Consider the following 25,900-nt stretch of genomic DNA (forward strand, 5'->3'; position numbering starts at 1 on the left):
CCAGTGAGCCATTCTTACTGGGAATGGTGGGAACCCTCCCCAAATCCAACTGTCCAGATGGCAGCCAAGGACCAACCTTGCACGCAGGTCTTTCTAAGGCTAGAAGTTTCAGCTTGCTATGTTCTCTCTTTTCTACACATGTAGTAAAACTCAGTTTGCGTCTAGTCTCTTAACTTCTCACTAGCAAGTAAGTCCACATGAAATGTTGGAAAGAAATGGACTTTGAGAAATAACTGAAGTTCTATTCCTGGCTTTGCTAGTAACATGTTGGGTGACTTTCGTAAAATTGTTTAACTTATTTAAACCTTACTTTCTTCATCTGTGAATTGGAGATAATAAAGCTAATGACATAGGGATTTTGTTGAGAACAAATTATTTTATATACACATTCACATGAAGCATAGCATTACTTATCCTTGAATCTATTCATTCAACCAATGTTTATTAAGAACCTACTATATGCTAGACATTGATATACCTTAGAGGTATAGTGTTGAGAAAAAGACATCCTGTAAGACATTTATAGTTTAGCTGAGGGGGAGAGACTTTAATCTTAAATAATAATTGTGAATATTAATATACAATTTGTGGTAAGTGCCCTGAAAGAGAGGTAGTCAGGGACAGTCTCCCTAAGGAAATAGCCTATTGTAAGAATCTGAAATTTCTACTGTAGTAGGAAGGGAAGAATGAAGGGGGGAAAATCGGAGGGGAGACAAACCATGAAAGACTATGGACTCTGAGAAACTGAGGGTTCTAGAGGGGAGGAGGGTGGGGGGATGGGTTAGCCTGGTGATGGGTATTAAAGAGGGCACGTACTGAATGGAGCACTGGGTGTTATACGCAAACAATGAATCATGGAACACTACATCAAAAACTAATGATGTAATGTATGGTGATTAACATAATAAAATAAAATTTTAAAAAAAGAATCTGAAATTTCAATAGGCAGTGACTCCATCAAGAGGTCAGGAGGGGAATTAGATAATGATGTTGTATATGCTCTTCTCTTTGGGTGGGAAGGAGCAGGTGTTGTTGGAGAGTCAAAAAAAAGCCAGGGCAGTTGGAGCAGAGAGAAGACAGGAGGGAGTGGTAATGGGTGACAGTGGAGAGGGCCACTGTCAAGGACCACATTTAGGTGATAGACCTTGGGCACCATCCCAAGAGCAATGGAAAGCCATTTAAGGGTGTTTAGCAGTGGAACAACATCACTCTGGCTGCTTTGTAGAGTTGGAGTGGGTTAAGTGGGTTTAGGAGACTATTGCAGAAGCCTGGGCTAGTCATGACCATAACTGGAGTTAGTGTTATAGCTTGCTTGGAGATGGAGAGAAATGTAAACATTTGAGAAGACATATCTGCATTTTCTTGCTAAATTCTTTGATTAAATAGCTTCAACCTGAATTGTTTTTACATAGGTTGGGTTTGTGTGTGTGTGTATCAATCTAGCATCATAAAATCTTGAGAGTTGGGAGAGATGTCAGATTCTTGAGTATGTAACTCTCATAGAGAAAGAGATGGAATTATAACCTGCTGAGATTTGCACAACAATAGCCTACCTTATCCATGCATTTGTTGAGTAGAAATAAGAAGATACTATCTATGTAGATATATGTAGACTTTACAGTATGTCAGCCACTTTGCATATATTAACTAATTTAATTCTCACAGCAAACCTATCAGGCAGGTGCTATTATTGCACATATTATAGTTGAGACATAAATGGAGACACACACAGCTGACTAATTTCTAACAAATAAATGGTAGAGCTGGGATTTGAACGCACGTATTTGTCTTCAGATTCATTTGGCCAACCCCAGTGGCAAACTATGACTCTTAGGCCAAATCTGACCCACTGTTTTTGTAAAGACAGCCAGAAAATTAATAATTAAAAAAAATTTTTTTTAAGTGTTTAAAAAAATATAAAGAATCATGACAGAGATTATATGTGGTCCATAAAGCCTAAGATACTTGCTTTTTGGCCTTGTACAGTGAAAGTTTCTAGCCCCTGCACTATGCTAACCATTACTAAGAAGATATGATATGTTCCTTCAGTAGAAAGTTGAGAGTCACAGATCTTTATAGATAAAGGACATATCTGGTCATAAAATGAGTTAGTTGCAGAGTGAGAATAGCATACTTATAGTTCCTGTTTTAGAATTATTTTTCTTGATATCTGCAAATTTAAAATTGAGGACTGGTTTGACTTTGTGTGGAGAAAGTTTCTTGGAAAGATAAATTTATCCTTCCCGTAGTAGGATCAAAGGTAGCTGGGCTATTGCTGAGTTACTTAATGTGATGACTGTCATTAAGACAATGAATTTCAGATGAATTTTGTGTGCTGCTTTAGCATTTGGAGATGGTATATTACACAAAACTTTCTATTTTGAACCCATGGTTTGCTTTTGAAAAGGAAAATTAGGTCAGTACTAAATATTGATAATTTTGCTCTTATAGCAACAACTGTTTGGAGAAAGAAGAATGCCTCTTTAACAATGCGTTTCTCCTGCCCTCAGAACTGCATTAATAAGAGAGAATATAGCATATTTTTGGCCTTTCTAGATAAATTGACTTCTTCCTTTTTGAGAAATTCTGATATTCATCTGAATTTTATAGAGAGGTATATATTTAGCCGCTTAAGTATTTATTAAATCTTACTATAATGATAGGCATTTGGGGGGATTGTAAAGATGATTACAGAAGTTTTTGTTTGTTTTTTGCTATGGTGTGAATTTTCATTGATAAGTGGTGGTTCTAATCTACCACACTTTATAGATGTGTTACATGTTTCTTCCTCATGCAAACTGTATTAATCTATTTTATAATAGGGCCAGACAGTGGCAATAGAGGTTACATTTGGTCACAGTTAAGCTTCCATTTACCTTTTGACACCATTATAGATCGGTTTTGGTAATGGTTGATGCGTGCCTCTTATTCAAGCCCATTTCCTTCCTCTGTCATCTCACATTATCATTTTGGTTGTGGTGGGTGGATTGAGTGAAGTACTAATAGTAGTTGTTTAAATTACAATTTTTTTTTTTTTGGTTAGAATATTTCTGCTATTTCATCCTTCTTTTTACTTATTTAGACTATTTAAAGTTTTATATTGAATATTTTTCTGTAATTTTTCTGATTGGAAGGTTAGGGATTGTGCATAAAGTTCAACTCTCTTTTAATTGTAGGAATTTCCAAACATATAGAAAAGGAATCCAGTTTTAACAGTCATCACATATGGCCAGTCTTGTTTAATCTTTTATCTTCCTCCTTCATTGCCTCCTCTCAACCTCAGACAATTTTAAAAGAAACTGTAAATACTGTATATTATTTCATTGGGTAAATACTTAAATATGTGTCTCTAAATTATAAGGACTCTTTAAAAAATCAATGCCATTAGCACAATAAAAAATTAACAGTTTCCTATATCAACAAATATCCAATTAGTGTTCAAATTTCCCTAATTTTCTCAAAAATACCTTTCTGCAGTTAGTTTTTCAAATCAGGATCCAACTAAACTCCATGATTTACATTTGGTTGAATTATCTCTTAATTCTGTTAATATACTACATCAGTTTCCCTTCCATTCTTTTTCCCTTTTGCCACTGATTCGTTAGGTCAGTTGTGAAATCAAGTATGTATCAAATTTAGGTTAAAGTTTTGACAAGGATACTTCATAAATGGTGACCAAGTTAGACTCTTGAATTGGTTGGTGAAACTTATGAGCAGTACATGTCAACACTTTCTTCTTTTATTGCCCCCAATTGAGTAAGATTTATTTCTCATCATAGTAATGATATTGAATAGCAGGTAAGAGGAAACAGATACTTATACATAATGCTATTAAACATACCTTTAACAAAGTTACTAATTCACTATTTTGTTTTGTTTTGTTTTTGTAATTAGCAACAATAGTAAAACAACAGGAATCCTTATTTGGCATAAGACTGCCAGACATAGTCAGATTACACATTTTTAATTTTGCCTTCTGAGTCATTGGGTTAGGTGACGTTTCTGTCTACTTAGTGGTCTGGCCAACATTACTTTTCCTATTAAGGATGTTAAAATCCTTGTTGTTAATTTTATACCGAAAATAGTGTCAAAATCCATCTAATCAGAATCTAAGCTTGTAGATAATTTTTATGATTTATGTATAAAATATTTATAAAAATCTGGTATTCTCTTTCAAAATTTATTGTGAATGGTAATATGTCACATTTTCTCAATCAGTTAAGCCTTGTTTAAACTTTACAAATGAAATTTTTTTTTAAAAAAAGAATAGTTAATTGAAAAAGTACTCTTAAAATATATTGATTTGGGGCCTGACAACTTTATGAAAATAACTTATTTTTCTTTGACTATTTATTTCTCATAATGGTGAAAATTATATGAAATATACCTTTTTCCAGAAAAAAAAAACTAAGAATGTTGATATTTATCTCTATGGAAATGTTTTCCTTTTTTTGGTTGACTAATGAATGTTTGAATCTGTTATTTCTTCATGTGTATTGCATCTATATATGTTATTGTTTTATTTATTTAAAAAATTTCATGGAAAATTGATTTATATTAAATTATTTCTAATTAAATTCTGTAATGCACTAATGCTATTTCTAATAATTGCCTATTGCTTAGCAGACATTTATGAATTTATGGATTTTTTGTTATTGGTAAAGGGCAAGTGAGGATCAAACAATACAGCTCAGTGCCTAGAATGTTGAAATGATGTTAACTTCTGCTTTCTTTGTCCATGGGTCCTTCTATGTCCTATGGTTGAAAGAAGTGTCCCAGCACTTTTGATATCTACTAATGTACTTGTTTCCTCTATGCATTTTCCAACGTGCCTTTTTCTGATACGGTTTCCTCTTAATAGCTTTTATGGATATTTTAAAATGATTCCTTAAATCTACCTCCTCCTACTGAGAAGTGGTTTTATGTTGGATAGAAAATAATCATCCATTATAAAATGGCAACTAAAGCTGTGTATTTACTAGAGCAGTGCTGATTTTGGTTCCTTTATTTGTTAAAAAAATGATGCACTGATGGTGATGTAAATGTTGCTATGGATTTTAAGACTTCATTACAAAAATTAACAGGAGGTAGGCGGGTGGGTTTAGTGAGAGTGGAAAGTGGGAACATTTAACCTCTTGGTAAACCATCTTATGCTAGTCCCTCTGTCTTTGCAGATAAATTATTAGTCATAACGGTAGCAACAAAAGAAAGTGATGGATTCCATCGATTTATGCAGTCTGCCAAATACTTCAATTATACTGTGAAGGTACAGTATATCTTTTAATTCATGGAGGTGTTAGAATATGTGACTAAAGTACATTTTTTTAATAACAATAACAACAATACCACCACCACAGTTCGCAACCCACACAAGGGAGTTGAAATTTGGTTACATAGTTACTGAGTTTGTATATACAATTGATTGTTTTAAGGGTACATTTTGACCTTATTAATACTCTGCCACTTAGACAATAATTTCTTCATATTTGCTAATGCTTTGTATAAACACATTCCATAAAACAACAGAAAAATATGTTTATATATATGCTTCTTTTGAAGGGTCATAAAAAGCACAACATAACAGATTTGACAGTAATGTTTTTCACTTACTTTGAAGAATTTTTTCTGTAATGGGTTTGTCTGTCATAGTCTGTTTCTTCGCTTACAGAGAATTGGAAACATGGCAGTGAGGGGAATACCTTTTCTGTCCCAGTATTGAGAGTTGCTCTTCCTGTTATTTGTTTTAGAGGAATTTGGGAACATTATAAAAGTATAAAAAGGTTTTTTAGAAGACTGACCTCCAGGGGAATATCTCATTGATAAATGATCAGAGGAAACCTGGGGACTTGGTAGAATTAGTAAACTGAGTGTTAAAGGCCTGCCTTATTTATTTATTTATTTATTTATTTATTTATTTATTTATTTATTTATTTATTTATTTATTTAATAGAAATGAGGAACTGTCAGCCAAGTCTTTTACACAAATAAGAGGTGTATGGGGAGGTATCCCAAGTAGGAAAACAAACAAACCAACAAACAAACTGAACATTTACAAAAAAAAACTACCCCCCCTCAAAAAAAACCCAAACCAACCAAACAAAAAACAACTTAAAAAAAAAAAGAGGGGAAGACTGTTTTGCTTAGGGAAAAACTGAGCTGTTCTAGTATGTAATGTAGAAAGAAGGTAGTATTCACTTACATAGCCCCTTGGAGACTAGGTACAGATGTTAATATAGAACAGCTATTAAAGAGGCTAAACTGTGCTGGAAAAGAGATCTAGTGTTAACAACCAGATGTTCAATGTAGGATAAATGAGAAATATGTTAGAAGTTTGTTAGGATAGAGGAAAAATATAGTAATATGTACTGATAGGAGGCATGTGGAGGTAACAGAGAAATCAGGGTAAAATAATGCTGAATAATGCTGAAATCTAATAAGAGGGGATCTTTAGAGTTTGGACTGGGGAGAGTGTGGGATGTTCCTTATATGTGAAGCTGTTTGGAATTTTATATATTGTATGCTGTTGAAACCATATATGTTAGATATTACTTTGTTTCTAGGTAAAGAAAACTTGCCCCAGGGTATATAGCTATGAAATGTCAAATCTTGGACCAAGCCCATTTGAGTGACTCTTGCTGTCTTCCCAATTATGAAATGCAATAGTTCTTAAAGTGTGGGCCCCAGACCACCAGCATCAGCATCATCTGGGGAATTGTTAGAAAGGAGATTCTCAAGCCTGACATCAGACCTACTGAATCACAAACTCTGGCAGTAGGACCCTGCCAGACACAGTAGGACCCTGTATTTTTTTAAACATTTATTAGAGAGAGCACGAATGGGAGGAGCACAGGGAGAATCTCAAGCACACTCTTCACTGAGCACAGAGTCTGTTGTGGGGCTCAATCCCAGGACCCTGAGATCATGACCTGAGCTGAAACCAAGAGTCAGACACCTAACAGATTGTGCCACCCAGGCAGCCCAATGCAGTCTGTGTTTTAACAGACCCTCTACGTGATTCTGATGCATACTAAAGTTTGACACACTGATGGAGTGGAAAGAAAATAGAGAATAGAGCTTAGCATGCTGTACTGCACAGAGTAGGCTCTTGGATGTGGCTGAGTCTGGTATTACTGTGATATTGGAAAAATCCAGAAGGGTTTTGGAGTCGAAGTATTACAAATCACAGGGTCAGAGGAGGCCAGTTTTTAGGGCAAAAACTAATAATTCTACTAAATTAATAATTCTCCTAGACTAGCCCCAGAATGAATCCAGATACACATCAGTTTTGAGTTTTCTTGGTAGCGTTTATCCCCAATCTGCAGTAGAGGTGGTAATAAAGTAATAACTAGAGAATCTGAGGCTAGGAGCCCCGTGGGCTTTGCTAGCCAGGTTTATATTTGGTTCAGTGTTTAGTGATGTTGGAGCTAATAGTATTTATTTTCTACTAAGCAACAAAACTAAAAGGCAACCTACTGAGTGGGAGAAGATATTTGCAAATGATATATCTGATAAAGGGTGAGTATCCAAAATATATAAAGAACTGATACAACTCAATACCCAAAAAAACAAATAATCCAATATAAAAAATAGGCAGAAGACAAGAACAGACATTTCTCCAAAGAAGGCATCCAGATGGCCAACAGACACATGAAAAGATGCTCAGCATCACTCATTATCAGGGAAATGCAAATCAAAACTACAATGAGGTATCACATCATACCTGTCAGAATGGCAAAAATCAAAAACACAAGGAACAGGAAGTGTTGGCAAGGATGTGGAGAAAAAGGAAGCCTCTTGTACTGTTGGTGGGAATGTAAACTGGTGCAGCCACTGTGAACAGTATGGAGGTTCCTCAGAAAATTAAGACTAGAACTACCCTACGACCCAGTAATTGCACTACTGGATTTTTACCCCCAAAGTACAAAAACACTAATTCAAGGGATACATGCCTCTCTATGTTTATAGCAGCATTATCTACAATCACCAAACTATGGAAGCAGCCTAGTGTTACCATGCACTTGCAATGTGGGAGGCAACTGAGGAGCCTAAGGCAAACAGTGAGGAGAACACCTATAAGTTTAGCTTTGATTAATTGTGCTTAGGCAATTTCTTGCATTGATAAATTATTATTAAGCTATTGAGAGTAATGTAAGATTTATAAGGTAAAGTAGGTGACATTTGACCTAATGTTCTCTGTCTTTCCTTGAACAACCCACTTGGTTCAGTAGGAAAATCACCTAAGGGCCCTGTCCAGGAGTTACTGAGCTTTCAGTGTTCATCATGCAGATTTCCTGCCAGATTGAAAAGTTATGGAAAGTTTCTGTATTTTCTTTTTCATTTTATCTGAACAAATAGAAATAAGATATGAGAAATATTGTCTGTACCCCCCCCCATACCCCTTGATCTCCTTAGATTAGACTCTACTTTTGAAATGGTAAAATTGGGAATGGCATTTTATGGGGTGGATAACATTGAAGAATCATGACCTGACCTATGCATCAAGTGTTTTTCTCTGTAGCATCGTGATTTCGTGATTTAGTGAAATGTTTAAAGAGTGGATACTGTGTCATACTATACAAGTTGCTGATGACTTCTAGCTTTTATGATACTGTCATAACTTGAGTTTTGCTCAGTGATAAATGTTGATTTCATTTATAGGTCCTTGGTCAAGGAGAAGAGTGGAGAGGTGGTGCTGGAATTAATAGTATTGGAGGGGGCCAGAAAGTGAGATTAATGAAAGAAATCATGGAACATTATGCCAATCAAGAGGATTTGGTTGTTTTGTTTACTGAATGGTAAGAGAAATAATTTATGGATTTTTAAGTTTACATTAAATTATTTTTTAAAAGTGTCAAAATTCATATTTGCAGATTATATATTAAATTATTTTATTCTCAAGGAATTACTGTTTTAGAAAGTAGATTTTACTCATAATTATAAAACTGTGGTTTGACATAATTATGTAATGGATTGAATCTGATGATTTACTGTAAGCAACAATGAGAAAACATGGCATGAGCTAGCATTTTTGTGAAATTCATGTTTTAATTCTAACTTGAGTTGGAAGAAAGGTCATGTTGAGCTTTTCTATTGAGGAAAGTAATTCAGTGGATCCTGGTCAACCAGAAAGAAACAGATCGTGAGAAGTTATAAGTGAGACATGAGAAAGCCTATTTTTTAAAAAGAAAAGCCTTTCTCATGTGTGAATATCTTTTTTTGTATATTGTTTTACTTTCCTTCTACTTAATTTTGAGTGTCCACTGTCCTTTTTTACCTTCTTTCAGCAAGTTTTTATAATGTCAGGTTATCATGAGTCATTAGGGGTTGCTACCTTGTCTTCCATTTTTTCTACCTTTTTATTTTTTGTCCTTGATTGCTCATTTCAAATCTTGTGCTTTCCTCTTAACTTCAGAAAGATTACTTATATTTTTCTTCCTCAATTTGAAAATCCAACACCATAAATTACTGTAGATAAAAGTAAGGGTAATGCTTTTTATGCAAGTATATAAGTAAGAAAGGCATAAATTTTGAAATGAAAATAGACATAATGAAGTCCTGGTGCCATCAACCATTAAAAGTTGAGAGGGTCTGTATACTTGCTTCTTTAGAATTTCCCTAATGTCTCCCAGGAAAGAAATAAAGTTCTGCTTATAGCTAACCTGTTCTTGAACATGAAATGTGGGATAGCTGTTGTCAGCTTGTGTACCAGGGATTTTTCTGCAGAATCTATTATTATATATTTTTTTATCCTTGAAAAAAGAGTGGGAAGCTCATAATAACTGTTCAGATTAAATATTGAGTATGTTTTGGTTTAAAATTACCGTGGATTTCAAACAACCATTTTGGTCAGCTTGAACTTGCCACACATACGTTTTGATTTTGACTTTGAGGGAAATTCTCCTTGTAAAAGTTACCACATATATGCCAGTAATGGTTTTAGACACCCAAGCCTCCTTTTGTGTTTTCAGAAGAACCTCTTAACCTCTACCTTTACCCTCTTGCCCCATTCCACCTCCCCCACCCCCAATCTAAGATTTAGCCTTAGGAGAAACTGATTTAATTAGATGCCAGTTGTTTCTCTCTCTTTTTTTTTTTAAAGATTTTATTTATTTATTTGAAAGAGAGAGAATGAGAGAGAGCACATGAGAGGGGGGAAGGTCAGAGGGAGAAGCAGACTCCCCGCCAAGCAGGGAGCCCGACGCAGGACTCGATCCAGGGACTCCAGGATCATGACCTGAGCCGAAGGCAGTTGCTTAACCAACTGAGCCACCTAGGCGCCCCGCCAGTTGTTTCTCTTAAGAAAAGGGACACTTTGAGATATCTGAAAACTGCTTGAGGTTGCATTTGTTTATTTAGATGATATGTTAAGATCCAGCTTGACAAAAAAGACAACAGTAAGATTTATATGAGGGGGGAGAGGGGCAGAGGGCGAGGAAAAGAGAGTCTTTTTTAAAGATTTTATTTATTTATTTGAGAGAGCGAGTGCGAGAGCACAAGCAGGAGGAGAGGGAGAGGGAGAAGCAGACTCCCCGCTGAGCAGGGAGCCCGATCTAATTATTATTATATAGTAAACAGGTTTTTTTTCTTTCTTTAGAATAATGTATAGGCCAATATGTAACAGAAAGTGTTTTATTATGAGTAAATTAGATACAAATTGAATATCTCCACAAGCCTGTTCTGTACTAGATACAGTAATTTATAAACCAGCAGAGTCCAGACCCCAAAATAAGCATGTGGTAGAATGCTTTTTTTGGGTATCACATTAATGTCTAATAAAAACTTTGGTTATTTCTTTTATTCTTTTTCTTTTAGACTTAAGAAAATTCTTTAGAAGAAAAGTAATTAGAAATAAAGTTGGTATAAATATTTGAGTTTGAATTTGGACTGAGCAGAAATTTCTATTTTTTTGGTGATGTTGAATATAATGCCAATAATCAGAATGCAGATGTGCTACATTTTGAAAGACTCCCAGTATATGAAATATTTAAAAGAAATATTTGGTGCTGGTTATTGGCCTCACCAAAAAGTAGTATTTCCTCTATGAAAATATCTACCCAAGGATTTTGGTAGATAGAGACTCCTCAGTTCATTTAAGTATTTGTTTAAATATGATTAACTATATGACTTTGAGGTAAGATAAAGGAATTGACTTTGCAGTTTATAAGCTCTTGCTATCTAATGATAGCAGTAAGGAAGACTGAACTTAAAAAACTAGAATGGTAGTCAATGTTACAATACAAAAGTCGATATAGAATTAAAATGAATATAAAGTAAAGCCATTATTATAGTAGTTTTCTAGTTGGCTCTGGTCTGGGGGTATTGATCGAGGATAAGTAATACTGGTTGAAAACGCAGGAATAATCTTAGTTATACAAATCTTTTCTGTTAATGTATATGTCTTACCACTTGTATATTGCTAGCTTCCATTCACTTATCATGTTGGATTCCAATTGTCCTTATTCCTAGACAGTGAATCTGGGGGATGTACCTGATTTAAATATTGTCTGTGTAAATAGCAAGGTATCAATAAATATTAGGTAACAGAAACTTGCATTAAAAGAGCGAGAAATAGGGCGCCTGGGTGGCTCAGTTGGTTAAGCGACTGCCTTTGGCTCAGGTCATGATCCTGGAGTCCCGGGATCGAGTCCCGCATCGGGCTCCCTGCTCGGCGGGGAGTCTGCTTCTCCCTCTGACCCTCCCCCCTCTCATGTGCTCTCTCTCTCATTCTCTCTGTCTCAAATAAATAAATAAATAAAATCTTTAAAAAAAAAAAAAAAAAAGCGAGAAATAGATCTTACAAGAGGAGAAATATGGTGGATGTTTTGAAACTGTTTTTAATTTTGTTTTAAGATTTACTTATTTATTTTAGAGAGAGGGTAGGGGAGGAATGAAGAGGACAGCCCGAAGCAGAATCCCCGCTGAGTGCGGAGCCCAATGTGGGGCTCGATTCTACAACCCTGAGCCAAAACCAAGAGTCAGCGCTTAACTAACTGAACTACCCAAGTGCCCTGTAACTGTTTTTAAAAGATTGATTTTCTTCATTCATTTAGAGAAATAAAATGATTTATAAAAGTAGGAAAGCATCCAAATTTTCTAAATCTCAAAGATTGAAATCATTAGAAAAACGAATTTTGATTGTCAGAAGCCATGAAAATGATGCTTCTGATCTTCCAGATGTAGGCCAATGTTTCTTTTTTTGACTCCTAACTAAATATTATTTTGCTGAGAAAGTGAGATCAGTGGACAGATTTTTCGCTTTGCATTTGGTACACATGTCTTGAGCAAACCATGATCCAGGCATTAAACTTAACCCTTCAAAAGAAGAGATAAACATAGATCCCACACTCAAGGAATTCTCATATTATACTAATTTTGCAAATAAAACTGAACAGACCTAATTTGAAAGACATAATATGTCTTCAAAAAAGTTTGGATGTGGGCGCCTGGGTGGCTCAGTTGGTTAAGCGACTGCCTTCAGCTCAGGTCATGATCCTGGAGTCCCGGGATCGAGTCCCACATTGGGCTCCCTGCTTGGCAGGGAGTCTGCTTCTCCCTCTGACCCTCCCCCTCTCATGCTCTCTCTCTCTCTCTCATTCTCTCTCTCAAATAAATAAATAAAATCTTTAAAAAAAAAAAAAAGTTTGGATGTTAAAAAAAATTCGTATGTTGGCATAATCTCTTTAGAATCATTTACTTTTAGAAAATTGTCAAAGGTTATGTTTTACTGAATCGTTTTGGTAATTGTTTATAAAAATATTTTTATGATTTTATTGTTATTGTCATAAATATAATTTATGTGTATTCATTTTATAGATAACCAGATCCTATCTATTTTATTCCGTGAAATAAATATTTTATACCTTTCATAGTTCAGGTTACATACCCAGTATGCCTGCATTTTATGTTGTCTTATATAGTTTATACAGAAGACAGAATAAAAATTTTCTGAAAGCAAAGCTTTTCAAGTATGATGGCTATAATTTTAACCAACTATGGCAGATTTATTTGATGGACTCCTCCTTCCTGTCAGTGATGACAATTTAAGTGTGCAGACACAAAGAACCTATTCATTAGCAATGGACAACATTTCATTATATTAGTATGAAGGAAGGCCAAAATACATCAGAGTTCTTAGTTTCAGTATTGCTTTTTTCTTTTTTTCCTTTTTTGAAGGAAAGATTGAAATCCTTAGCTGTCAGTTAAATATATTGTACTGACTTCTGGCTCATCCAGAACAGTCTGAAATATGTTTAGGAATCATGTAGGAAATGAGTGACTTTTGTTTTTTTCAAATTGTTCAAATGTTCTTGTTAATATTTACTGAATATATTAGTGGGTATGTTGGAATGAGGAAGAAATAAATTGTATACAAAAGAAGCATTGGATGTATATATATGTATATGTGTATGTATTATCTATTTATCTGTAGATTGATATATGATACTCTTATATGGCATTACTTTGTCTGACTGTGTATGTATGTGTACAAATATATGTGTGTGTATATAATGTATAACATATATATATATATAATTTTTTTTCCAGACCACATTGCCTACTCCTTAAAGTTTGTTCTTTTGAGTAAACATGTATTAAGTATCTGTTATGTGCAAAATATGGTGCTAGCCCCTGTGGTTGGAACTGGAGTTGGGGAAAAGGGCTGAGTGGGACAGAAATCTTGCCCGCTGGATACGTTTTTCTATCCATAGCTCTGTGTATGTTGTATCTAGCATGTCGTAGCTGCATAATCACAAGTTTGGAGGATTTTTAAAAGTTTTTTTAATTCCCCCATTGATTTACTGAATACTTACTGCGTATTAAATATGTGTCAGATTTAAAAGTTCTCATGTTGCAGAGATAAACGTAACTATTATTTAAAAGTAGAGGGAAATTTTCATTTAATTAACCACCTTTTGACTATTTTCCTAATAAGGAGACTGACCCAGAAACAACAAGTGCTGGTGACTCGTGGCCCCACATGTAGCTAGCAGCTTGAGCAGTTTGATGTCTTGCCACCATTCCCGTCTTGGCTGCCTTCTTCGTTAGGTGTTACGTAGCATTAGCCACTCAGAAAACAGTCTGGCGAAAATGACTCTCCAGCTTGGCAGTGTCCTCATTGACTCCTACCTCTACCCAGCCTCAGTAAGAATTCTATACAGGAAGTGAAAGTCTATACCATTTGGAGGAAAAAGCCTCCCAGTAATATTTAGTTTTTAAAGTAGTACCCACTTTTTAAGAGCTAATTCCTACCCCTTCCTTCAAAATTCTTACAGAAAACTTATCATTTTATACTGTGATTTTATTGTAATTTATTTTGCAAGTTCAACTGGGTCAATGTTGTTTAAAAAATATTTATTTATTCTTTTTAAGTAGGCTCCACACCCAATGTGGGATTAGAACTCGTGACCCTGAGATCAAGAATCGCATGCTCTACTGACTGAGCCAGCCAGGCATCCTCTGGTTGACCGTTTTAACTGCTTGTTTTTTCAGGGGGAGGGGAGAGTGGTTTCCCTAGTACTGGTTTGTGCTATTATCTATAGAAATACAGATACGTATTTAAGGTGAGGACATGATTACAGACAAAAACATCAGGTGTGTTGCTACTTGTGTGCTTCAGTTTCATTAGACTTTAAGCTTTTAAACACTAGCTGCTAATAGTTTGGATGATTATAACTCTTGGCTTAAGTTTGTGTCAGTGATGATGAAGAAATTGTTGGATTGGGGAGGAACAAATAAATAAAATTAGGGAACACTTCTGTCGCTTTCTTTTCTGGCTACCCAATAGCTTTTGCTTCTTGTTAAGACTGGGGATGACTCATTCATTCATTTATTTATTCATTCATTTGTTCAACAAATATTTACTGACTATCTTCAAAATACAAGGCTAGGGGAATACACAGATGAATAAAGATGTGGATCTGGCCCAAGAAGGAAGAACAGGCAGTCTAGTATAAGATAGGCATTCCAAGCATGAAGAGCAAGAAATAAAATGTTTCATGAAAGGGGAAACAAAAAGAGCTGTGGGAGTTAAAAGGAAGGAAATGATCTTTTCCATTTAGGCTGATCCACTAGAAGTTTTTAGAAGAGGTGAGACTGGAAATGGGCCTCAAGAGTGAATGATGTGGACCCAATTGAGAAAGGATGTGCTAAGCAGATGGGACATTATGAGTAAACACAGATGACAGATCAAATAATTCAGTCTGGTTTCAGAACAGGTTATTTAATGGAAAGTTATTATTGTGATGCTGATTAATTTAGACTTTATTCCAAGGTCAGGGATTGGTAAACCATGGTCTAGCCTACTTCTTGTTTTTAGAAATAGTTTTATTGGAACACAGCTATGTCAGTTGCTTCTGGCTGCCCTTGCATCACAACAGCAGAATTGGGTCCTTGCGAGGGAGACCATATTGCCCTCAAAGCCGAAAGTATTTTCTGTAAAAGACTAGATAGTAAATATTTGTAGAGTCCTGCTCTAGACCTAGTTGAGAACCACTGATCCAGTCTGGGAACTAGAATGGTTTCCAGAGGAGTTTATATTAGTCAGTCCTTATCAGAAGTGGGGTGGAGGTAGGTAATGTGGGGGCTTGTAGGATTTTTGAATTAATCTTGTCCAGTGTCTTCTAGAAAAAGTGGTGAGGATTTGAATGCTAAATAGATTAAGTAGATGGAATCAATAGGATTTGGTGAAATATTTGATGAGAGATGCTGTAGAAAAAAGGAAGGAGGCAAGGCTGGAAGAAAGATTTTCAACTTGCGTGACTGGGTGGTTGATGGTGCCACAGAAACCGGGAACACAGAAGGACAAACACTTGTAAAATTTGAATGACCTGTTGGAGATAGAACGCTGACATGTCTGTTAGAGAACTCAGTGTGACCACATAAGGTGGGACCTTATGCTTTTTGCAGGACCAGGAATATTTACCAGAGTTAACTATGGAAAATTTTATTTTATTCTTCATATTTAAATGGACCAAACTCCTATGAGAATTATTTTTGTGACCGTTGTGCATTTTTTAAAAATTTGATTATTCAGATTGTTGTGGCCAAAGTAATTTTAAGTAGAAAAACTTTCTCCCCTTTGAAAAGTTTTAAATCAATTTAGAGAACTTTTCTAAAGTACTTAAACACAGAAATGACAATGCCGCTAAAATACGATGGGAAAGTTTTAGCAACCTTAAATTTTTATTCAGTCAAATTCTTACTTAAATTATGTGAACATAATTTTTGCCTTTACATTTTGCTTTAAAATAATTGGTTTTTTTGTTATAAAGGTAATGCATACTTATAAACTACTAAGTCATGAAAGTAGAAGTTGCTACAAATCCTCCTTTTCAAGCTACTGCCTTTTGCTAATAGTTTGAGACATACAGCATAGATACTGTACCCCTTCACTAGGGTTATAAAGACAGAAAATATTCACTTTCCAAATGTGCATTTATACCGCTGAAGACACAATGCTACCTGCAAAATTTCTGAACCAGTTGGCCTCAAGTCTCCAATCATGTGATTCTCTGACATAATATATAGCCCTTTTTTCCATGTCCAGACAATGTATTGGGGTTCTTCTGCAACTTGCAGGGCAATCTCTGTCTCAGAAGGTTTGATTTATTTTCCTTGCCTCTTATGGCTCAATTACCCATGACACTGGTCTACTTTCCTAATCTTTAATGTTAAAAAGAATATATCAACAACTAGTAGTCTTAAGGAAATTACCCCTGTTAGAAAAGAGGATGGATTATCTTAGTAGGCAGAAGTCTAAAGTGGTCATACTGAGGAGTTAAGTAGTACTTGTTTATAAGAAAAAGAAGAAATTGATATATTTTTATAAATATTATTTTGTGTAGTCAGGTTAATTCCATTTTTTAAATCAACGGGGAAAAATTAGTTTGAGGTTTTAGTCAGAACACATTTTTTCTTTTTTTTTTTTAATAGAGACTGTTTTTTTTTTTTTTTTTTTTTTAGATTTTATTTATTTATTTGAGACAGAGAGAATGAGAGACAGAGAGCATGAGAGGGAGGAGGGTCAGAGGGAGAAGCAGACTCCCTGCCGAGCAGGGAGCCCGATGCGGGACTCAATCCCGGGACTCCAGGATCATGACCTGAGCCGAAGGCAGTCGCTTAACCAACTGAGCCACCCAGGCGCCCTGGAACACATTTTTTCTGATTTAGAATTTATCTTAACACATATGTGTATATAAAAATAAAAATTATTTTAAACTACAGATTGGTATAAACTTAAAAGTGAGTTTTCCTCCTGCCTCTCCCATTACTGCAGTCTCTCTCTTCTGGTAACAATAATGTTAATTTTTAGCTTCATTGGGTATTTATAATGTGCCATGTATTTTTTCTTAATTTTTAATTTTTTTCAATAACTTGGTAAGTTCTCCCCTCCCCCATTTTCTACATAAAGAAACTGAAACATAAAGAGTTTAAGTAACTGGTTTAAGGTTACTCAGATAGCTCATGGCAGAACTGAAATTAAAAACCCAACTAGCAGACTTTAAATTGTATGTCCTGAGTCTCTTTATGGTTATGTTATTAATAGTATTAACAGAAGCTTGCCAATTGATTCTGGAAGAAAGAAAAAGCTATGTACCAAAATGTTGTATATATAGATATGTTTTAATTTTGAGGTAATATTTTCTATAACTGAAGAAAAAACAAATCATAAAATTTAAATCCTCTAGAACAATATAAAATGAAATAGTCTGTCTCTCTGATCCCAACCTTATTTTTACTTTTTAAAAAAAATTGGCTGGATACAATTACTAAATTTAGTTGCACATTAGTAATATTTTAACTCTCTTAGTTTGGCTTTAAGATTCAGAAGTGGAGTATATGGTGAGGGTGTGTATATGTCAAGTATTTTTTACTTGGGAGGTGTAGTTCACCATGAAAGGGAAAGAGAGGGAAGGAGCAGAGGGCAAGCAACTTCTTTTTAAAGTACAGGACCTGGAGATTAGAGAAGCACACCGGTCCCACTCACATTCTACTGGACAGACTTAATCATGTGGCCACATCTAGCTTCAGAGTAGTCTTTAGCAGGATGGCCATGTGCCCGGTTAACACAGGGGGATTCCATTATTCAAATAAAGGCTCGGGAATGTATATGGAGGCTCAGTTAGCATCTCTTCCACAAGAATAAACTTGCACTATTCTTGCTAAAGTAATTTTTACAACTTCGTGTGGTTTTTACTTTTATAAAGATGAGCAATAGTGTGTTTTATTTTGATAAAATAATTCATATATAGAAAGTTATTAAATCTTGCCTGATGCAGTACTATTCTCCTGGCATATTAACAAGCTCTTTGAGAGCAAGTGTGGCTGGGAAAGGAATGTGGGACACCTCCTTACTCCTCCACTCACATATCCCAGCAGTGCATCTGGACTATCGGCTGTTAGGAAGACTTGGTGCTGAATTTGTGAACATTAGTTTATTCTTATTGTTTGCTACCTGGGATGTTAGGTCAATAAATTATCGTCTTTAGAAACTTTTGGACTTGAGGTACTCTGATGTGAAAAAAAAAAAGGATGCAAAACAATTTGTGTTTGTAACAAGAATAAAGAATTTATTGCAGAGTGGAAGCATATCAGGTAGTGGATTTTACACTTCCTATTTGGCTAAGTCATTGTCATTCTGTGAATGAACAATGAGCAATAATGTCTCCAGAAAAATCAGTGAAACCATAGACATTATAGTGTCAACTTTTAGACTTTTTTTCCCAAATTTATTGAGCTTTAAAAAGATGCACTTGTCTAAACACTTTTATTTTTAAGATTTTAGGCTAAACAATGATTCAAATATAAATTTATATAGGTGACATTTAGTAGTCAAACACATTTTGTCAAAGATAATGAAATCTTCAGAAATTTTAATGGATGGGTACAAATTACATTGAAACATTAGGCAGTTATAATGGCAGCTTCTGTCAATGACTATGTCTTTATTATTAAGTTATATAGTGAGTTATTGACTTTTTAACCTTTCAACACTGCTTTAGCATTTTGATTTGGGGGGATACTAAGACTAGTACTAAAAAAGTTATCTTTATTTGGACTTCATTTGCCAATATAATGTAAATATGAATAATTTAGTACATTCTATATAATTTAATGAGGGAAAATTGTTTGGAGTATTCTGTAAATCATTGGTATTAATCTTAGGTTGATGCTGAATTCTAACTTTATTAGTGACTATTTCTTGGTTTATGTGCCTAAATTCTGACAAGTGTATTTTAAAACTTCTTTTTCCCCGCTCTTTAAACAGCTTTAATGTCATATTTGCTGGTGGTCCAGAAGAAGTTCTAAAAAAGTTTCAAAAGTCAAACCACAAAGTGGTGTTTGCAGCAGATGGAATTCTGTGGCCAGATAAAAGACTAGCAGACAAGTATCCCATTGTGCACATTGGGAAACGCTACCTGAATTCAGGAGGTAAGATACTGGCAGAGGAGTTTAATGCTAGTCACAGAAAATTATAAAGATTGATGAAACAACCTTTTTTTTGGTATATGTAACTATAGACATGAAGCTTTAAATAACCATTATCATCTTATTACTACGAAAAAATTATATCAGTTTAGAATCCATGGTGGGTTTTGTAGTTGACAAAAGATTTTCCACATGTCATATCATATGATGCTCCTAACAAAACTAAGTGGTGTAAATATTATTTCCAGATTATAAGTGGAAAATCCATGTTCCCCCAATTTAAGTGACTTTTCGAGTCTTCTGACTATAGTTTCATTGAGAATTTTCTGGCTCTAGGATAATGGGGTTAGTAAGTTCCCTTACTTAGGGGGAACTAATTATGTAGCTATAAAAATAAGCATTACTTAATTTTATGTATATTTTAAATATATCAGAGTAAATGAGTGATTTGTCTTGAAATCACTAGTCAAAAAGCTTGGCACTGAGTGGGTATAAAGTGCTGCATTAGTTTTAATAATGGATTAAAGGAACAAATTATCACATTTCCCCTCTCCAAAAAATAAAATAAAACTTGACTTTGGACATTATTATGACTCCAAAATGTTTTCCTTAGACTGGATTAATGTAAACGTATGACCAGCAGATATAACCAAATAGGATGGGGGACATGTTAGAAAAACAATTTGGGTGGAAATTGCAAGCCACATTGGGAAAACAAATTTTGGGGGGTGATTTGCATGTATATAACTGATACTATTCAGTCTAGTTCAAGTAAGTACTACTTGAGGTAACAGCACTTTTGGATTCTAGGCTCTGCTCAAGTCACTTATAAAAATGAAACCTTTAGCAAGTAATATAATTTCTCTGAGGTGCCTCAATTCCAGCTCTATTTACCTGCAATATATTTTAGCAACCCATTCCTGTCATTGTACCTTGGAGTTTTGTCAGCACATTATAAATACTGCACTTCTGAAACCTTAAATTCCAGTTTGTATTGCCTGGTTTCAGCTCACTTTTTCTCTCCATCTCAAGATAACCACAGTTTATCATTTGGGAGATCTCTTGACCATTTTATTTTTCTCCCAATCTATCTACCACCTTTGGATTTTACTTCCACATTCAAGTCAGAACCTAGGTTTTCTCAGATTGGTCACTCTGACCTCATCACCTTAGCTTTCTTTTCCTCTTACATTTACAGTTTATGCGCTGATGAAGCTTCTCCTAAGATTGTTTCCCACTCTTGACGTCTCTGTCTGAACCCTCATTTATGGATTGGTGCAACTTCTACTTCCAAACTGTCAGGTTCTCAATAACACATGACTAGCTTTTAACTTATCTGAAGTCCTAGATAGTTTAAAAACCATTTAGCTATGGACCTCTGGGAGAAGTTTTATTTTACATTTATTAATTTTCCTAAACATGACATATGTAGTAAAATGTCATATGTAAATTCATCTAGATACTGATATATCTATTCAGGAATCTAAATTTCAATCAGATGCACAGTGCTGTGGAAACAGCGGAAGACTAGCAAGTGAGTGCCTTTGTGAGCTAGTTTAATTAAGGAAAAGGTGCTTTTAAGTGGGAAAGAGATCATATAAGGACATCAAAACATGATCTTTGCTTTCTGTAGTCATAGTAATTAAAGTGATGCTAGGAAATCTAAATATATTCAATAAAGGTTTATATAATTTCATGAATGGTATATTGACAGTTATTTAAGGGACAAGAGTTTTGTTTATGATTATATCATTTAGTTTAAAAAAATTTATCATTAGAAAACATGTTTCCTAATCAGGAAAATTTCAGAATATTATAAACTTTATTAGTTTGAAATAATATGGCAGTTTAATAAAAAATATAAATCATATGAAATAGATCTCACATACTTTGAAATAGATAAAATTTCTTTTCATTTTTGAAATAGATTTATAAAAAGGATAAGAAAACATAATTTTTGAAAAACAGAAATATAAGCCATTGGAAAATGTCATGTGTCACTATTTGGACATACTTTTCATCACCGTAGATGGGTCATAGGAATTAAAAATGCGCTATTTTTCAGTGTTTTAGGATTTTTTAATTTGATGAAAATAACAAAAATGAGCAACCAGTGATTGGTTTAAGTATGTTTTCATTTTGTCTTGTTTCTTCTAGGTAACTGTATTATTCCTGGACTTATTTCTTTTCATTCTTTTATTCCTACGAGGAAATTTTAATTTTGAGGGTAAAAAATTAGGTTTTCTTTCAATTCACAGGAGTAACATTGGTCCTTTTCTAAAGTATTGCATGTCAGTGAAACATAGCAGCTTGCCTGCATTTCTGAAATGCAGAGGAAGATTGAAAAAGGGGGAAAATGATCCTGTTGTCTGTGTCTTTTATAGACAGCTGTTATTGGCAAATTTAATGCTTATGCTCGAAGGCCAAGGAGAACAATCCAATTTTAGACTTCCTTTCTCCAGACTGTGACAGACAAAATCTGGCCAGAAAATGGTTTAACAGGTACAATAATGACTAGTTCAAGGAAAGGAAAAATTCCCAAAATGTCCTAGATATAGAATTTCTTTGAGATGTTTGCAGTCAGTGACATTTCCAACATTCCTTTGATTTTGTTAGCATCACCGGCACTGACATTAAAACCACTGTAGTAGAGATTTTTTTTTTCCCCCAGAAACAGTGAATCCTCTCCAAAGGATCCAAGAAAGAGCATTTTAGAAGGTCAGGAAGAAAATTCTTCTGTCTTACTCTGTTCTTTTCCTAGTAACTTTTTCCCTTAGGAGCCTTGGCAAACATTATTCCCTCTCTTGTGTCGATTAATTTGGGGAATGTGTTTATTCAAAAAGAGTCTCTGATTTGTAGTTGGTGGTAAAAACTCACTCTATTATAGTTTATATATAAAACAAAGGATGCTCGGGTGCCTGGGTGGCTCAGTTGGTTAAGTGACTGCCTTTGGCTCAGGTCATGATCCCGGAGTCCTGGGATCGAGTCCCACATGGGGCTCCCGGCTCAGCGGGGAGCCTGCTTCTCCCTCTGACCCTATCCCCTCTCATGCTGTTTCTCTCTCTCTCTCTCAAATAAATACATACATAAAATCTTAAAAAAAAAAAAAAAAAAAAGGATTCTCAATAACATTTCTTTCATGGTGAGCTGTAAAATTCCAACCTAAGGATTAGGCCTAATGGTTTTACAACTCTGTGCAACTGGTCAGTGAAATTAATAGATACACGTTTTGGTCTTTGACTACTAAATTCTCTAATCTCTATTATATTGCAGGATTTATTGGTTATGCTCCGTATATCAACCAGATAGTTCAACAGTGGAATCTCCAGGATAATGATGATGATCAGCTATTTTACACCAAAATTTACATTGATCCACTGAAGAGGGTATGGAATAGCTCCCATTTTCAATATAACCTCCTTGTTTAAGATGGCTACTGGAGCTCCAGCCATTGCATCCATATTCTAGGCAGTTAACAGCAGAATAGTAAATAAAGGGCCATCTCAGTTGAATCAACTCTCTTTAACCTTTTTAGAAAAAAAAAATTCTCTTACTTTTCTTTGACCAGCACATATTTATGTGGCTATTCACAATATGGAAAGTAAGTGTTGGCCTTTATTTCAAGCAGAAACATCCTACTGAAAATCTGAGTTCTATTATTAAGGAGGGGATGTAGGGAACAATAGCTGTGTTATCGGCCCTTGAGAGAACATTCCTGAGATTGATTTAAATGAAACTTGGGAGAAAAGTAGAACCAAAGTTCCCTAATTTGAGAATATTTTTAGTATATTTACATAATATAAGTTAATGTTTCATAAATTCACTGTATGTAACTGATATAGTTTAGAACTGATATAGTTCTAAAATGTACTGAATTGTATAATTTGTGGGTACTATTATTGGAAACAAGTTTTTTAAAGTGTATTTTACGGTGAGTTTGCAACTGTAACTTTCTATTCCTTAGATAAATATTTCAGTCATCTAAATATTTTCATTAGACACTTAATACTGAAGAAACTTTATTCTTAAAATGTTTTTCTTCATCTCCATTTCTTGCTTTCCCTCTTATGTGCCTGACAGAGCAAACCTGAGGACTTGCTCTTTCATCTGGGAGGAGAAACCCTCTGTTGGCATGAGTGCTAGTGCATGCAGCCTCATGCTTGTCTTTCTCAGTGTAATTCAACTGTGAATGTACTTTGAGTCATATTTAGTTGTCTCTGCTTCAGGATGCATTCTCTGAACTCTCACTGCTGAGTTCATAATATTTTTAGTTATATAAATCCTGTTTAAGATTCTTTCAAGACTCTGGACTCTGGGAAACAAACTGAGGGTTGCAGAGGGGAGGGGGTTAGGATAGGGTAACCTAACCGGGTGATGGGTATTAAGGAGGGCATGTGTTGTGATGAGCACTGGGTGTTATATGCAATTAATAAATCGTTGAACACTATGTCAGAAACTAATATATTGGCTAATTGAACTTAATAATAATAATAAAAAGATTCTCTGGAAGGCTAAGATTTTATCTGGTTAACATGTGTCCTAGTCTGTTTGGTTTGTCATAACAAAATACCATAGACCGGTTGGCTTAAACAATAGAAATGCATTTCTCACAGTTCTGGAGGCTGCAAGTCCTAGATCAGGGCGCCAGCATGGTTAGTTTCTGGTGAAGACTCTCTTCCTGGCTTGTAGGTGACAGCCACCTTCTTGCTGTATCGTCTCATGCTGAAGAGAGAGAGACACAGAGACACAAAGACACACACACACATACACACAGAGCAAGAGAGTATGTGTACAAACTCTCTGGTGTCTCTTCTTATATGGGCATTAATTCTGTCATGAGGACATCTCATGACCTCAGTTTAACCCTAATTACTCCCCAAAGGCCCTGTCTCCTAATACTATCACATTGTGGGTTAGAGCTTCATATGAATTTTGAGGGGACACAAACATTCGGTCTCTAACAATATACAAAGTCAATTTTAAGAGTATTATTATACAGAGAAATGTAGCTGAAAAACTGGTGCATTGAGAATCATGAAGTTTGTAAAGCAGATTAATCTTTATGGTTATGTTAATTACATATCTATTGTAGCAGTCGGATTGGGGATTATGCTGTAATAATAACCCAAACCACAAGAGCTTAACACAACACAGGTCGGTTTCTCCTGCTACATGTCCATTGTAGGTCAGCAGAGGGTTTCTGCTTACTGTCCTCACCTGGGACCCTGGCTGATGGAGCAGCCATCTTAGTTCATGTGCCAGAGAGAGAGCACACCTAGCATCTCAAACTGGAAGCTCCATGCTCCAGGTTAGAAGTGAAATAATTTCACCTCTGCTAAAAATTCACTGGTCAGAATTAGTCATAAGGTAGGGAAGTGGAAATATTTGGAGAATAGCATGAATACTTTGCCATTCCCTTTATCCTTTAATTCAAGCAACTATAAAATTACAGTCTTTCTGTCTTTCTGAGGAATATTGCTGGAATAATTTACAAATAGGATCTTTAAATTCTGCAAAAGAATAAACTATATTAACGTGATAATGTTGTTTGCATATTGTCATTTTCAATGGTATCTGTATTCTCATTTTTAGGAAGCTATTAACATCACATTGGATCACAAATGCAAAATTTTCCAGACTTTAAATGGAGCTGTAGGTATGCTTCCTAAATACTGAATTGCTCATGTATACAAATGAACACCTGTGTTCTCAACTGTCTGTCCTTTATCATATCAATTTGGGGCTATGATTAAGGTTTAGTGTACAGATATTACAACTTTTAAAAAATAACGGACTTGAGCTTAGCTTGATATAGTGAAACGCATTTACTTAAAATCATGCCCTAAGACTAGTGCAAAAAAAGATAAGCTTTTAGCTTTAGGTAATTTAGAATTTAGTGTCTCACTATCTGGAGACTAGATGTATTTTTAAATTACCTATACCTTATTATTACACATTTTTCAGTATAAGTTCTTTATATTGTGAATTACTCAGGAGTATGAGTATTAGACTGCTTTACCTAGCTGAAGATAAACTGGTAACCAGGCACATATACTGTGGAATGTGTGTGTGTGTATGTGTGTCTGTGTTTTGTGTGCATATGCATGTATGCCTTTATGCTTTTTCCTAGTTAGACATATGTCTTGGAAAAAATATACTAATACATCAATTAATTAATATATTAAAAATAAAAAGACATTAATTCATTAATGCATTAATACCTTAAACATTAAAAATACATTGCAATTCAGTCCAACTTTTCAAGGCAGTTCATACCTTAAAAATTTCTCAGGATGAAAGCATTTAGTTTGGAGTGCTTAGGAAATGCAAAGAAAGGAACTGGAAAACAACAACAAAAACACCCAGCTGTTTCTGCTCCCACTTGATTTGTGTATTCCTGGAATTGGCATTAGGCCTGATTTTCAAGAACTGGCAATGCTCTCAATGATAGCCAATGGTGGAGACCTTGCTT

At 34.9% G+C, this 25,900-nt stretch overlaps 1 protein-coding gene across 5 annotated transcripts in view; it reads left to right on the top strand.

Annotated features, from left to right (window-relative positions):
* Positions 1–25,900, top strand: part of PLOD2 (procollagen-lysine,2-oxoglutarate 5-dioxygenase 2) — a 100,670-nt gene that overhangs the window by 38,994 nt on the left and 35,776 nt on the right. For all 5 annotated transcript variants that reach the window (XM_064586699.1, XM_064586718.1, XM_064586714.1 and 2 more), the window contains exons 2-6: positions 5,175–5,266; positions 8,659–8,795; positions 19,268–19,431; positions 22,702–22,814; positions 25,021–25,084. In XM_064586699.1, the coding sequence (XP_064442769.1) occupies positions 5,175–5,266; positions 8,659–8,795; positions 19,268–19,431; positions 22,702–22,814; positions 25,021–25,084 (570 nt within the window). The remainder of the gene's footprint in view (positions 1–5,174; positions 5,267–8,658; positions 8,796–19,267; positions 19,432–22,701; positions 22,815–25,020; positions 25,085–25,900) is intronic.

Source organism: Mirounga angustirostris, unplaced genomic scaffold (genome assembly GCF_029215605.1).
Source record: "Mirounga angustirostris isolate CCGP_5_RB_7025 unplaced genomic scaffold, mMirAng1.0.hap1 SCAF_1, whole genome shotgun sequence".
Classification (NCBI taxonomy): Eukaryota; Metazoa; Chordata; class Mammalia; order Carnivora; family Phocidae; genus Mirounga; species Mirounga angustirostris.